At 40.5% G+C, this 16,133-nt stretch overlaps 1 protein-coding gene and 3 non-coding genes across 4 annotated transcripts; 1 reads left to right on the forward strand and 3 right to left on the reverse strand.

The window, feature by feature from the left end:
* The first annotated feature begins 78 nt into the window (after positions 1 to 78).
* On the forward strand, positions 79 to 15,903 carry LOC144079054 (centrosome-associated protein CEP250-like). The gene is made up of 21 exons (XM_077607591.1): positions 79 to 377; positions 1,285 to 1,393; positions 1,464 to 1,561; positions 4,694 to 4,849; positions 4,950 to 5,033; positions 5,584 to 5,678; positions 5,951 to 6,095; positions 7,144 to 7,250; positions 7,374 to 7,574; positions 8,333 to 8,408; positions 8,540 to 8,629; positions 8,697 to 8,816; positions 8,875 to 9,074; positions 10,347 to 10,487; positions 10,565 to 10,709; positions 10,775 to 10,921; positions 11,851 to 12,081; positions 15,012 to 15,205; positions 15,274 to 15,401; positions 15,480 to 15,802; positions 15,874 to 15,903. Exons 1-21 carry the CDS (start codon positions 318 to 320, stop codon positions 15,901 to 15,903), a joined length of 2,880 nt encoding a protein of 959 aa, XP_077463717.1. The 5' UTR covers positions 79 to 317.
* Positions 1,650 to 1,721, reverse strand: trnae-uuc (transfer RNA glutamic acid (anticodon UUC)). Its single transcript has one exon. It is a non-coding gene; the product is annotated as a tRNA-Glu (tRNA).
* trnae-uuc (transfer RNA glutamic acid (anticodon UUC)) lies at positions 1,870 to 1,941 on the reverse strand. Its single transcript has one exon. It is a non-coding gene; the product is annotated as a tRNA-Glu (tRNA).
* trnae-uuc (transfer RNA glutamic acid (anticodon UUC)) lies at positions 2,428 to 2,499 on the reverse strand. Its single transcript has one exon. It is a non-coding gene; the product is annotated as a tRNA-Glu (tRNA).
* Positions 15,904 to 16,133: the final 230 nt, after the last annotated feature.

The following is a 16,133-nucleotide window of genomic DNA, read 5'->3' on the forward strand; positions in this document are numbered from 1 at the left end:
CCGATTAATTAATCAATTGCTTGAAAATATTCAGATAAGTAGTACTGTCTATAAAGAAATAAATATCTATTGTGATCATTAACCCTTAAGGAATCCCGATCATAGCAGAGGCTGCCACGGCAATAGGACAACACTCCGTTTCCATGGTAACCACCCGCGCTCAAACCTTGTGTGGGGTCGCCATGGCAACCATACGAAGTGTGTCGTCGTCGCGAGGACGCTGAAATCTCTGCTGTCGACTGAAAAGTTTTTTTCAACCATCCTACTCTCAATATTTTTTATTCAAGTTTTTTTTTTTGTCTGTGATTTCATTTGGGATGAGTTCCTCGAGGGAGGAGACCGACTCATTTTCACCTACATTGGACTTTGTCATTCAGGTTTGGTTAACTATTTTTTAGCTACTCCGAATAGTTTATTGTAGAGTTGTCATTAAATAGGATACTTACACTTAACCCCTGTGAAAAACACAGTATGTAATCATGAATGGTGCCGTTTTGTATTTGGCGTTTTTTTCGTTTTGTGTTATATGTAAGAAGAAAACTTTTGAAAACATAATTCATGAACGTTCTATTGTACTTTTGTTGTTGTTGAAAAAAAAGTTTTAAAAAGTTTTTTTCTTAACTTGACGACGGCGGAAGTAACTCTGACCAACTTCCGGTTTCACACGTGCGCCGAATATAATTTAAAGGTAAATTGTTATTTCTACTATTTATCTCTATATTGTTCGTTTTTTCTACCCAAACTCACTTTTTTTACTGACTTAACTATGCTAACAAAACTCGGGAGATTTGTGAAATACTTTCTATCGAGTTTTAGATGAAAACAGGTAATTAACAACCATATTAATTCCTCCAGCTCAACTATTACTCTGTTATTCATCAAATATTGTGGCTGTGCGTCCAAACTATTACACCTACTGAAATTGGAATAGGTTAAATCTTATTTTCTGACTAATTTAATGATACTATTAGTTACTGTACCTATTTGAAATCAACGCTGAGGATTTTTGCTCACATTATACATGCTAGGTATGTTAGCTGCTATGCTAAACTTTAAAACGAAAATTTCGAACGAAGTTCTTTAAATATATATAAAAATGCACATTAATCCTTTTTCCTGATAATATGTCTAATAAATTGTACTTGTTTTGGGTTAAACTTAAACGTCATTATTGCTTAACATAAAAAATATACATTAAAATAATCCCTTCCCATAGCTAATACAGTATATTCATTCATTTTCTGAACCGCATATAATTTCACTTATTACCAAAACGACCTTCAGAAGCTGGAAGAATCTCTGCTTGACTCTGAGGGCCATGAAGCAGATTCTGGAGTTGTAGCGGCACCAGAATCGAACCGCATCCAACGCATCATCACCCAAACGTCAGATGGTGGGCAGAAATTTTGGTATCCACAGTAAACATGGTGATTTTAATTGATTTTCTGCCTTAATCATGGCAGGTGAGGCAATCAAAATGGAGGACAATCTTAAGGAATCAAGTCCAGTGACTCAGATGGGCCTCAAAGAGCAAGTCAAACCATGCAGTCTCACTGAGAAGGTAAAATTGTTGTATATTTTGACACCAATGTTACAATCAGGAAGTATTACTTTGTACATTTTTTCTTGTTGTAAACTATACCTAAAAATTCCCATACCGGGAGTCGAACCCGGGCCACCTGGGTGAAAACCAGGAATCCTGACCGCTAGACCATATGGGATGCTGTGAATAAATGAGATCAAGTAGAAGACTGAGAATTGGAACATCATCAAATTAGAACCATTTTGCAGCAACAGACATCCATTCAATCAATATTGATTGGAGGAAGGCACTAGCTACTCTCCACACGGTTTAATCTTTAATTAACATTCCCATACCGGGAGTTGAACCCGGGCCGCCTGGGTGAAAACCAGGAATCCTGACCGCTAGACCATATGGGACACTGTAAAATCCTAGGAACCAGATCAAGTACAAATTGAAGAATTGCAAAACCTTTCTGTTAGCAGTTTTCTCTAGCAACAGACAGCCAATCAATTAGAACTGAGAGGAGGTAGTAGTGAATAATAGCTTTTCGAGTTAAATTGGGTGGCAGTTTATACTTCCTGAAATTATGACACTGTAGTAGTTCACTCTTCTACCGACTAGGCCAGAAGTGTAAAATTCATTCCAGAAAGGGCCAAATGGATGCAGGTTATCGTGACCAACCCACCAAGACGACAACTTTTCACCCTTTTTTTCCCTCTTACAACTGTAATCAGTTGATTGCAGTCAGGTGCTGCTTCTTCCAGCAGACCTCCTCATTGGCCCAACTGTCTGCACTGTTTCAGTAGGGAGGAAAACCTGCACACACTTGGCCCTTTCTGGAATCAGTTTTACACCATGTACTAAAAATTCACTTTTTTCTCATGGTAAATTAAACCTAACAATTCCCATACCGGGAGTTGAACCCAGGCCGCCTGGGTGAAAACCAGGAATCCTGACCGCTAGACCATATGGGATTCTTAGACCCTCTTCTTCAAAATCAGATTGGATATTATGTTTTATTGGTTCTTCTATGGCCTACCATAGCCCAAGCTAATGATAACTTATTTTTTTCTTTTCAAGCTCATGCTAACTTTTGGAATGTTTGTCAACAAATCAGCCAAAATGAATTGCCCACATTGCTCCTTTTGATGCAGAACATTCTCTATTTCCAGTCCACCCCTTGAAAAAAAATGAATTTGAGACCCATGCATTAGGTTCAAAGTGTTTACTCCATCCCAAAGCTGTTTGAGAGTTCAAAAAAAGTGGACTTTCATCTTTATAAGTGGTTTCAAAGTGTGGTTTACTCCCAAAATTATGTCATGGCATCACTTAAAGGAATTTTTTTTTATTTTCAGCCAATCAGGTGAATCCATTTGCTGCTTATTTACGGCAGTCACCTTTGCCTGAACTCCACCATCTCCACTTGACCAAAGCATACCTGTCAACCTCTGCCGATAACTGCCCTTATAAATGATTATGATTCCCCTTACAAACCCCCAAAATACCTTACAAACACCGTGCGACTCGTACGGTGTTTGTAAGGTTTTGGGGGGTTTGTAAGGGGAATCATAATCATTTATAAGGGCAGTTATCGACAGAGGTTGACAGGTATGCCAAAGCGTCCTAAAGTTTTCTATCAGGCAAAAAAAACTGGAATAAAAACCTGTTCCGAGTTTTCCCCGACCTCTCTGTCAGCTTGAATTCGGCGTTGGACATCCGCCCCAGCTGTGTTTAGAAATCTTCCAGATAGCACGCTCCATTAAACCCCTTTATTAAGCCCCTCGGCTCAGAGGGGGGAAAAAAAATGGCGGCGGCCGGGCTGAACCTCCGCACGAGGTTCGATCAGCTGCTCGCGAGAAGCGCCACGAGAAGCCGTCTCGCTTTTGGCGCCGACACCAAAGGCTCGACGAGCCTCCGCTCGCTCGCTGGCCGCCGCATCAAAGGCGAGTGTTTATCAGAGGAGGAGCACAAATCATATGTAGCCAGAAAGGAGATAATTTAAAACAGGTTTCCCAAGGATGAGGCCCGCCCCCGCTTGGGGCATCAAAGGAAACCATGGCAACCAGATGGAGTCCTGGAATGACACCGAGTTTTTAATATCGGCTGTCAGCACCTCCTGGTTCAACGGCGTCAACGGCAGCCAATGAGTTAATGGCGCCGTTGACAGACTTGACAGAACATTCAAACTTGTCAGATTTGAAACATTTTTGGAGGAAAAACACTTTACAAGAACAGTCATAATTTTTAGGAGGTTTAGTCCAGTCATATTTTTGAAAGAGTAAAGACAGTAAATTACAAGAATATGGTTGTAGTTTTTTGTAAGAATGATCTATTTTTTTACCAAAAGGGCTGTAATAATAGAAGTACATAGTAGTCATATTTTTGATATTTATGAGACTATATTATTGTTAGAAGTACAATGTTTGGGTAGAAATACATTGTTTTTTGTTTTTTTTAGCAAGAAAAAATAAAAAATGTTGTGATTTAACAAGCACGTTATATATTTTTTATACCTTAGGGCACATGTGTCAAAGTGGTGGCCCGGGGGCCAAATCTGTCCCGCCGCATCATTTTGTGTGGCCCGAGAAAGTAAATGATGAGTGCCAACTTTCTGTTTTATGATGAAATTCAAATGAAGATTGTAGATTATTTCCTGTGTTTCCTCATTTTAAATCAATAATTGCAAAAATGTGTACTAATTTGAATGTCCAAAAATGATCTATCGATTAGCACGATCGAGAAAGCTGTCAATTTATTAATCGATTAATTTTGGCAGCCTAGTTGGAAGACATAACGGCCCTCCGGATGTAATCGAAACTACCATGTGGCCCGTGACAAAAAAAATGAGTTTGACACCCCTGCCTTAGGGTCATAATCATTTAAATACAAATTGTTTTAAGAATTGGTGTATCCTTTTGTCTCATAAGTATAACATTTGGGAAAAAATACCTTAGAAAAAAAGGGAAAAAGCCACATTGTCAAATGCAGTGAAAAATTAACAAGACCTTGTTGGTTGTACTAAAAATGAACCATTATTTAGCTCATTGTGTCATTATATAAAGTTAAAATGACAAAAAACATTTTTCTGGTTTACCTTAGTTTTAATATGAGCTCTTACCCAATGGATTCTGTTGTAAGCTTTTTATTAACCTATAACTGTCTGTCCAGTTGGATCAGATGCCGCCATCTCCATCGGACTCGGACAGCGGCAGTGTGTCGCCGTGGCAACTGGCGGTGCAGGAGCAAGGCTACCGGAGGAGGTTGCTCCTCTTCCAGGAGGCCCAGCAGAAGCAAGCCCAATTGGTCCAGAAGCTGCAGACCAAGGTGAGCTAGCTGAAAACAGAAGAAGCCTTCTACTGAACTAGATGAAGAGATATAAAGTATAAGCTAATAGTGCATTCTCAAATTGTTATTCTCCTCCAAGGTTCTCCAGTACAAGAGCAGGTGTGGTCAGCTTGAAGGACAAGTCTTGGAAAAGACCTCTGATGTGGAGAAGATGCGACTCTTGGTGTGTACCAACATATTTGCGTTGTGTAAGGGAGAATGGTGTTGGTCATCACATGGGTTGGTTGTTGCACTTTCCCTAACTCAACCACCAGAGGGCGGTGCATCGCAATATCAGGAATAAATGTACTACATTGCCTTTATTGTAGCGTGTCACATCACTTTGAGGTGAAGGCATACCTGTCAACCTCTGCCGATAACTGCCCTTATAAATGATTATGATTCCCCTTACAAACCCCCAAAAAACCTTACAAACACCGTACGACTCGTACGGTGTTTGTAAGTTTTTTTCGGGGTTTGTAAGGGGAATCATAATCATTTATAAGGGCAGTTATCGGCAGAGGTTGACAGGTATGTGAAGGGAAACTTTTTAAGGTCAATTATTTAAGTGTTACCATTTAAAAGTAGTAGGACACAGATAGATTCTGTAGCTAGCCACTTGTTGGCTAGCTGTCCGTTTAGCTTTTAGCGCAAAACACAAGGTGGGATTGGTTGGCACAATTTGGAAGGGCTACACATTAAAAGCGAATTCATGGCTTTTTTTGTGTGTGTAGATGCAAGCCCGCCAAGACTCATCCCAACGTCAGGAACAGGATCTTAAAGACGACATCCGGAGCAAAGTCGTTCAGCTGGAGGACCAACAGAGAAGGTAAGTGGAGATGCTCGTCGTTTATTAAAAAAATGTATCGAAATTCTTCTTCCGTGCACCGTTGCCCCTTTACTCCGAGAGTTCTAAGTCGGAGGTTTCCGAATTCCCAGTTGTCTCAAACGCAGCGTAAATCCACTACGAATAATATTAGGTAATACAAAGCATGGTCCAGCTTGTATGCACTTCGATAGCATCATGTGGCTCTAATGACTTGTGTGCGTGTGTGACTCCAGCTAAATAAATGCAGCTGTACCAAATTGTCGTACTTCCAGATGCGGCGGCCTGAGCCAAGTCAACTGCGAGTTGCGAGAACAGCTGGAGCAGGCCGACGCCCTCAAGCGGAGCTTGCTGGAAAGCTTGCAAAAGGCGCGCCAGGACGCACACGTGTGCGAAAACCGCTCGCGCTTACTGCAAGAGGTGAGCGGGATGTTTTCGGAAAGCAGCGGGTCGTTCATTCAACCATGCCGATGGACGTCCAATCGATGATTACTCGCTGTCTATCGCTGAGCTAAAGTCAACTCTTTTGAAGTGGAAGTTTATTAAGTGAGAATAGAATATTGAAAAAAAGAAAGAGATTGATCAGTCTATCATTTTTATGAGGTGAAGTAAAAATTTCTGAGGTAAGAACTTGTTTCATCAAAAAGGTCAAATTGAGATTGAGTTACATTTATTTAATAAAGGGACAATAGGAATTGATGAACATATATACGTGTAAATATGTAAGATTATAGCTAAAGGCTAATTCCATCTTTAGGTTGATGTTTAAAAATAACCATTGGATTATTGCCAGTCTGCCTTCGATCGTTGTCAATGTTAGCCAATAATTTAAAGTGGAAGCTTTTGAAGTGAGTTTATTCGAGTAAAATATGATTCCATTTTTAATGTTAACAGTCCATTTACTAAATTATTTCATAAAAGGTAGCTTAAGATTTGAAAGTAATGCATCAAGTAGTAAAGAAAATGCTTCTTTCTTTGATTGAGGGCCATCTACATGTCATCTACAGGGGCCCACCAATGACGATTCAATAGCCCCCCCTTGGCCGGTTGTCCCAAAGGGCCTGCGAGTGATATTCCTCTGACACCACCACCCTTGTTATCCCCCCCCCCTCCCCCGCTCAAGGGACTCATTGATATTGATCGCACCTGGGCCCTGTTCACATTCGTTCCGCCACTGACTCTCACTTCATTTCCCCCGTTGTTGTTTCCCGTGAAAACATTCCGAGTGTCAAGGGGGCGGGAGAAAGAGGGCCCCCCTTTGTTGCCGTAAACGTTGGCCGTGTGTTTATTCAGGGAAATGCAATGACTTGTGTGTATGCCAGCCCACTTCCAGGAGAGCGTCTGTTTGGAATCACAATAACATGAGAGGTGCCATCTCTCTCGCTGGACTCGCTTCACACACACACACACACACTCACTCACACACTCACACACTCACACACTCACGCATACTCTCGCTCTTTCACAGACGTCGTCTTCCCGCCTGAGTCGGGAGCAGGCGCGTGTCAGAAGCCTATGGCGCCAGGCCGCGTCCCTGAGGAACGCCTTCACACAACTCAGGACCTCCGCTGACAGGTGAGCGGGCGGTCAAGAAAAACTGCCGTTGCTCAATACTGCCTTGCTTGAAAAAATAGCAAAAACGTTCTTTTTCATTTTTACTGAACTGTAAGTAAATTGCTATATTAACGCGCATTCCAGAACACTGTCCGACATGCGGAGCGAGTGCACGGTTGCCTGCCAGAAGCTTCTTTTGGCTTGTCGTCATCTGGAGGCCACGCGTGAGAGCACCTCCGATGGCGCGAAGGTTTCATTGCTAGAGCGCCAACTTAAGGATAAGCTTCGAGAGGCCATGCAGCTTCAGGGCCGCTGGGATGCTGAGAAAGTGGAACTTAACTCAAGGTCCATTTTAAAACTGGCTTCACTTGCTTCATGCTAATATATGACGGTAGATGCCATTGTATAAATCCCACATCTGTAATAATAATACCAATACAAATATAGTGGAAATAATCGAGAACATATGGTATGAAAAAAATGATCATCAAGCATGAGCTCCATATAAATGATAGTGTCACTGATTGGCATGAAATTTGGTAGAAGGGTTGATGTTACGACTTGGCTGACAGCCGTAACAGTTGAACATAACATGATGCCCAAAAACTCCAAAGATTAAACCCCTATGTCGAAAATGTGCTTGGTGACAAGGGTGGTATTGTCAGGGACCAATACCACCCTGGTCACAACCTGTTCCAGCTGCTGCCCTCTGGCAGACGCTACAGGTCTCACAAAGTACGGACAAATAGACTTAAGGACAGTTTTTTTTCCCACAGCCATCAGGACTCTGAACTTGCGTTAGCACGACACACCATCCCCTTCTGTGCAATAACTTCGGGGTGTGCAATAACAATGTGCAATATTTTAGAATTTACCTAGCCCGGATGTGACTTTTTATACTTTTATATTACTATTTATGTTTTTTTAACTGGGAAAACACACTTTGTGGATTAGCACCACCAATTTCGTTATACGCAGCTGTGTATGATGACAATAAAGGCTTTTGATTGATTGGTAGCACCTCATTGAAATATCTGCAGCGGGTCGTACCATTGGCATGAAATGTGGTAGAAACTCATTGGATTTTCTTTTCCATCATTTAGGATTATAGAGCTGAATGATGCTGTGAAGCAACTCCGCAGCCAAAACAGTGAGAAAGACGCCAGCTTGGACAGAATGGTCAGACTTTAAACATTAAGTAACAGTTATCAAGTTTGATATTAACTCCTTAACTGCCATTGACAGGCGATAAATTAAGGCTTTGATCAATGTCCTGGTGTGGTTAATTTTCTGCCATCTGTATTTTACAGGAGACAAGCATAAGCGAAGACTTAGGGGAGATGGAAGTCCTCCAGACTGAGAACCAAGTCCTGCAGAAAGTACTCCAAGGGATTTTCAAGGTTAGAAAAATATTTTTTTTCATTGTTGACAAATTCGCTTATTAGGATTGTCCATTTTTTTCCACAGCTCGTGTCCGGCGAAGGTGATGGCGACGCTTTTGAAGGTCTTCTTGATTGTTCTCCACGGACAAATTCCATCTTGATGGCTGTGCGGGGTCTCCTCGCAAAGCACAAGCAGGAAACTGAGGTTTGCCTTGCCTTTTTGTCATGCTATCTCCAATTTTAAAGGACACACAATTTTCCAGGAGTTAAGTGCCCGCCTGGAGGCCTCCCTGGAGGAAGCAGGCACCCTTCGTACTCAACTGGAGGAGGCGGACTCGGCCAAGAACCAACTGGAGACGAGGATCAAAGAAGTAATAGGGGAAAATCAAGAGGCCAAAAATGCGTTGGAGGAAACTGTGTGGGAAAAGGACAGCTATCACTTGGCGATAGATGTCATCTCCAGGTAACTTGTTAACCATTTTATGCACGGATTTTGTTTTTTTAAACACATATAGGACTTTTATTTAACTCACTGGCTGCCATTGGCAGCGCTAGGCAGCTAATCCACTTTGACTATCATTCTCCCAATCAAAATGAATCTGATATTTAGCTCTGTCAATGGCACACTCAAATAAGACCATTTTAAAATTTATGTTTTTTATTGGGTTGAAAACAGCCTTTTTTTGGTATAAATGAACAGAACTCCAGTTTTTTTTTCTTGTGGCGTACTTTTTTCCTTTTTTTCCTTGAACCCTTGCCCAGTCAAAATGGATTAAAAAAAGAAGCACAGTCTGTTTTAACAGAAAAACCAAAAGTACAATGCAATTCCGTGCAACAGCAGGGAGCCGGGACAGGTTTGTTCGCATATCGACCAAAAGATGTCTGTCACCTTTGTGGTTTCAACCGTAGCCCCCGATGTGGTTAAAATGTGGTTAAAATATCTCAAATGTACAGTAATCCCTCGAATATCGCGGTTAATGTAGATCAAGGGTGTCAAACTCGGGTTGGTTCGCGGGCCACATTAATGTCAATGCCATTTCATGTGGGCCGGACCATTTTAGAACTAATATCTAGATTTTTTTGTAATTTTTCTAAATTGGATTAAAAGAACTGGATCTAAAACAATGTTTATTTGAGATTTTTTTTCTTAGTAATGGAAAATGTCTTTTAATCATGTTTTTTTTATTTCAAATGGAAACAAAATATTTTTTTCAAGTGGAAAACGGAAAATATTTGTATATATTTATTTTTAGGTTTTACAAAATGCTTTTTGAACTAAAAACACAAAAGAAAAAAATGGATTAAAAAACTGCAATGATTGATTTTAAAAAGGGGAAAATCAGGAAATGTAATGTACATCTACAATCATTTGAATTTGATCCTAAAACAGAAAGTCGCCACTCATGATTTACTTTCTCGGGCCGCACAAAATGAGGCGGCGGGCCAGATTTGGCCCCCGGGCCGGCACTTTGACACCTGTGATGTAGATAATGTATTTCAAATTAAAGTGATGTTCCCAAGTCAGTTATTACACCGCTTATCATAAATGAAAGAAAAAAGAGCTAATTCATATCATCTCTATTGCTATCATGATTGGAAAATCTTACTCAGAAATGATTTGAAAAGAAACTGGCTTGGCACTTGTAGCCTGTTCGTAAAACTCTTCATTTTGTCACACCAATGTTTTTATTTTGATAACTTTAGACCCGTTCTTGATGTCATCTCTTTTTTTCAGTGAGAAGCGTGATGTGGAGCAGCTTTTAGCAGACGTGCAGCGGGAGCGCCAATCCCAGCGCGGCGAGCTGGAGTCACTGAGGCGGCAGAACCGAGACGTGGACTCGCAGCTGGCACGGCTCCGCTCCGAGGCCCGGCGAGGGTGCGACACGGGTCCACCCGCGCGCGCACCGTGAGTCATTTTAACTCATTCGGCCCATACGACGTTTTGCTTTCCAGCGAGCAAAGCCTCGAAGATCTGGAAGGGAAGCAGTCAGACCTCTGGCGGGAGTTGTTGGCTGCGAGAGAGGCGCTGAGCAAGTCGGGACTGGAAAAGGAAGTTCTGGAGGAGGATAAGGGCACCCTCACCCTGGCTCTCACCAAGGTTACAAGGTTACAACTGTCCGATGTTTGACGGCAGTGACATTTTTGCACGTTGCCCCGATGCAGGCCGAGTGTCGCGGCACGGCACATGAAGCGCTGGTGGCCGAGCTGCGACAGCGGGAAGCAGGTTTGAAGGACTCTCTGGCCAAGATGGCCGCTCTGAGTGACGGCCTGGCCAAGGACAAGGTAGAGCTCAACCGCTTGCTGCTAAAGGTGAGCGGTCGCACATTGCAAATGGAAGGCTAAAAATCTCAATGGTACACTTAGAAAATAATCAACTCTCACACACAAGAAATGGTTACAGATAAAACCACATGTCAAATAAAAACACTGACACACACACACCCAATTGCTACTAACATAAAAAAAGCCAAATACTACACATAAATCCTCTCACACACAACAAAAACCCTTTCACAAAACGGAAATATCTCCCTTAAAAACCAAAACAAAACACTTTCACACATTAACCCAAAAATAAAACCACCCCAAAACAATAAACACTGCTAGAAAATAACACAAAATTAACTTTCCTAAACACAGAAACATACTGAAAACATTTAACACACAATAAAACACCTCTTAGAATCATTCAGATAAAAGTCTCACACAACTTTAAGAAAAAAACATCAACACGCACTAAAACATCTCACACTCAAATTAACAAACTCTCACAATACCAAAGTATTTAAAAACGAAAAGACAACAACCCTCTTTTTCTTAAAAACTTTCACACAAACGCTAAAATCTCCAACACCAAAAAACCCTCACAAATATATAAAAACTGTTTTTGCTCACAAAAATCTCCCGCAAATGTTAAAATCTCACACATAACTGGAAAGACTTCGATTCAGCCCACAATTTTGTAAAAAGAAAAAAAATCTTTAATATCAAAAGAAAAATTCTCTCAAATGGAGAAATTGTTTTTTTATAACACCCAGACTTATCACAATGGAAAATCTGTGATAACCAAAAAAGAATCTCACACAAACCACCAAAATTTCTTAAACTAAAAACAAAATAAAATTTCTCACACACAAAATACTATCTCACCCACAATGTAACCACTCAAACTTTCACAGACCTCTCAAACCAACCCAAATTTTGGTTGTCTAACCATAGTTGCGTCCAATCGATTTCAGACTGGAGAAGAGAAGGCGGAGTTGGACGAGCGATGTCGGAAAGCAGAAGCGGAGCGAACATCGGCCCGGGAAGACGTGACTCGGATACAACGGGAAAAGACCGCCGCTCTGGCAGAAAAGGAAGACCTGGAGAAATCACAGCGCCACCTTCTGGACCTGAAACACATGGCAGAAGATGCAGTGGACCTCCTGCAGAAGGAGAACGCGCACAACCTGGAGCAGCATTTGCAGGTTTTTGGGAAAATACAATACTTTTTCATAATAATTGCTAATTGCTATCGATCAAGAGCTGACCTACAAAAAATTATCGGGAAGCCACGCAAGACATGATGACTCAGCAAGGTGGCCATTTTGATTTGAATAGACTACCGTATTTTCATGACTATACGGCGCATTGTATTTTTAGCCGCAATGTCAGTAACGAGTGCTATTTCTTTATTTACACACACACAAAGGACGCACCGTTTTTATAGACGCAGCCAGGCATGGCAAAACATACACCAGGTTAAACAAACGGACACACGCTAAAAACACGTTTTTAAAAAGGCAACGGAAGCAAAACTGAGTTCGGTTGTACTTTATTTAGCCATTTTACAATGTACTCACGTCATCATCACCCACAAATCCATCAAAGTCCTCATTTTCTGAGTTTTACACGTTCGTCCAGGCGGCCACAATCCATTCGCAAATAGTAGCTAGCGTCCATGCTTCGTAAAGCTGTGTTGATGCCGATCGCCAGGCCACAATCCGTTAGGGTTTGGCAAAAGAACTACGTATATTTTCCTTGCAGTCACTGCACAGTACTTTTTCTACGGGAAAATAGTAGAGTCGGGGGCTGCTTGCCGTAGTTGTGAGAACTGTGGAGGATGGTGTACCCTATCGACTGATTGATTTTATTTTATCGTGATAACAATTTTAGTATTGGTCCATATATAAAGTGCACTGGATTATAAGGCGCCCTGTCTATTTTGGAGAAAATTTAAGACTTTTATGTGCACCTTATAGTCGTGAAAATATGGTACTTTGACTCCAGAGCGTGTTTTATATTTAAGAAAAAAATTCCGCCCCAAAGCCAGTTTCGCTTAGCAACATGAAATTTGGTAGACGTGTCGATGATGAGTTAACTTACAAAAATCTTCTCAAAATATGACGCTTTTAGTTAAAAGTAGCCATTTTATCTTAAAATCTAAAATGTCCTTCAAGATCTTAAAGGAATGCAGGAGAACTATTGTTTCGTAACTCTAGTCTGGTAGGCATTCTACTCTATCACCCCCCAACCATCTTGAACCAAATTTGAACCACTAGACAGATGGAGGATGCTAAATAAATGTTTATCATTCCTCCATGCCACATTTTTGTGATGGCTGTTAAAAAGAAGGTGAAGTACTGCTTGCATATCTACTTCAACAACCACCGAAAGAAGAGCCAGTAAATAACTGAGTCTTATTACTTTCTCCTCAAATTTGATATTTTCTAAAGATTGAAGTGCTATTAATAGTATTTTATTAGTCCGTGGGGAGACAAAAGAGCGCACAAATTCAAGGAAGATAAATGGAGCGTAGGAGAGCTTTTTTTTTTTTAAGCTCGTAAATTTGCACCGCCAAAATCTTCTCATTCTTTGCCCGCTGAAGAATGACAAGAATCCTCTCCTGCTTTATTATCGCTCCAACGGGACCTCCGTGTCGGAGCTCAGGTAGTTTTTAACAAACCAAACAAATGGACAAATTCCATCCAAACATTTTGAGATAAGCCAGTTGTGAAAATAAAGGGCAAAAAGCTCGGGTGTCCTCCGACCCGGGCCGAGAGACGTGGCGCGCTAATATTTGGTTTGACTTCAATTTAGCCTGGATGGAAATCAAATTACGCTGATTGTTGCTTTTTCAACCTTCCGTCGGTCCGGAAAAAAACACAATAAACATGAGAGGGGGTCGTGCTCCGTTATAAATTCGGCCATTGTGTTTGAGGACCCGGAAAACGCGCTTATTCTGGTTTCTTTTTCTCAAATTTCCCTGAATTCGGCAAAGTGCCACTTCCACTACTGCTGGCTAATATGGGAAAACCTACCAAGATACAGTATATTTTAGCTATTCGTCTACTAAGGAAACCAAGGAAAATTATTATTTTTTGTCATGATTCAACACCGTGTAATTGAAGGTGCTTTAAAACATGTTAAATACTAAATCTAAAATAAAATCAAAAGCCTTTATTGTCATTATACACAGTGGCGTATAACGAAATTGGCGGTGCTACTCCACAAAGTGTGTATTCCCAGTAAAAAAAACATAAATAGGTAATATAAAAATATTAAAAATCACAGTAAAAAAACATAAATAATAGAAAAATATAAAAAGTCACAGCAAAAAAACCAATAAGTAATATAAAAATATAAAAAGTCACAGTAAAAACAAACAAATAAGTAATATAAAAAGATAAAAAGTCACCGTAAAAAAAACAAATAAGTAATATAAAAATATATAAAGTCACAGTAAAAAACACATAAATAAGTAATAAAAAAATATAAAAAGTCACAGTAAAAAAACAAATAAGTAATATAAAAATATAAAAAGTCACAGTAAAAACAAACAAATAAGTAATATAAAAAGATAAAAAGTCACCGTAAAAAACAAACAAATAAGTAATATAAAAATATAAAAAGTCACAGTAAAAAACACATAAATAAGTAATAAAAAAATATAAAAAGTCACAGTAAAAAACCCCATAAATAAGTAATATAAAAATATAAAAATTCACAGTAAAAAAAACATAAATAAGTAATATAAAAATATGAACCGTCACAGTAAATAAAACATAAATAAGTAATATAAAAATATAAAATGTCACAGTAAAAAAAAAATAATATAAAAATATGAAACGTCACAGTAAAAAAAACATAAATAAGTAATAAAAATATAAAATATAAAATGTCACTGTTAAAAACATAAATAAGTAATATAAAAATATAAAATGTCACAGTAAAAAAAACATAAATAAGTAATATAAAAATATAAAAGGTCACAGTAAAAAAACATAAAAATATAAAAAGTCATGTTAGATTTCTTTATATTTTGTAAGTTATTTCAACAAGAATTGCCAAATTCACTGGATTTATGCTGGAAAAAAATGGGTCAAATTAATTACGCGTTTGGGTATTCCTACTGCAGGTAAACAGACAGATGCGGAGCACGGCGGATGACCTGTGCGAGGTCAGAAAGCAGCTCGATGGGCACGCGGCCACCTTGGCGAAAACCATGACCGAGCGGGACGAACTCGCCAAAGAAAAAGCCGCCCTGGAAGTTCGATTGCGCTCGGCCGAGCGCAAGACCCACGACGTCACGCGGGAGCTGCTAGCGCTCAGGTACCTACGGCGCCAAAGCGAAAATATCGCACAGATCTGGCTAGCTCTGATAGCTTCCGTACTGCCAGATCCGAGAAGAGCTTCCTGGATAGCGGCGTGTTCCAGATCCAAGAACTGGCCTCGTCTCTGGAGTTTGAACGTAGCCGCGCGGAAGCCGACAGACGCGGCCTCTTGTCGGCCAATGAATCTTTAACGCGTGAGCTTGACGTGTCTAGGACTGACCATAACGAAGGCCGCGATAAGAAGATGAATTCTTATCTTTTATTTTCGACAGGGGATGTTGCGCAGGCGCGTTTCGATGCGGAGCATCGGCGAGCTGAAGTCGTGCAAAAATGTAGCGACTTGGAGATGAAGCTAGTCCGAGTGGAGAAAAAGGCCCTGGAGAGCTTAAAGAGCAGAGATGAGCTCCACCGAGAACTGGAAGGGGAACGTGAAGAGAAGAAGAAGCAGATTAAAGAGCTGGTTGAGCAACAGGAGCAACTGCGCTCACTCTATAAGGAGTTAACAGAGTGCAGCAGGGAGGAGGTAGAAAGGGCCAAAGAGGAGATGCACAACTGCGAAACGAGCAGTTTGCAGGCCCGTAGCGAGAAACAGCAGGTAAGTACAAAACACGTTGATATATGGAAATGCCTGACACAGAGTACGTGACTTTTTTGGCGGCGTTGCAGCATCAGATTACCATCATCAAAACGTACTGACCCCGCCCCTTTCAAAATGACAACAATTCTCTATGACGTAGTATCTAAAATCGTGTAGTCTGAGTCAGGCTTTAGTGAATAAAAAAACAAAACTATCCATTGTGAAATATGATACACTTTGAAGGCAATGTGTATAGCAGGGGTGTCAGACTCGGGGTTCGTTCGCGGTGCGCGTTAACGTCAACTCCATTTCATGTGGGCCGGACCATTTTAGATATAATATTTAGATA

This window comes from Stigmatopora argus, chromosome 8 (assembly GCF_051989625.1).
Source record: "Stigmatopora argus isolate UIUO_Sarg chromosome 8, RoL_Sarg_1.0, whole genome shotgun sequence".
NCBI classification, from domain to species: domain Eukaryota; kingdom Metazoa; phylum Chordata; class Actinopteri; order Syngnathiformes; family Syngnathidae; genus Stigmatopora; species Stigmatopora argus.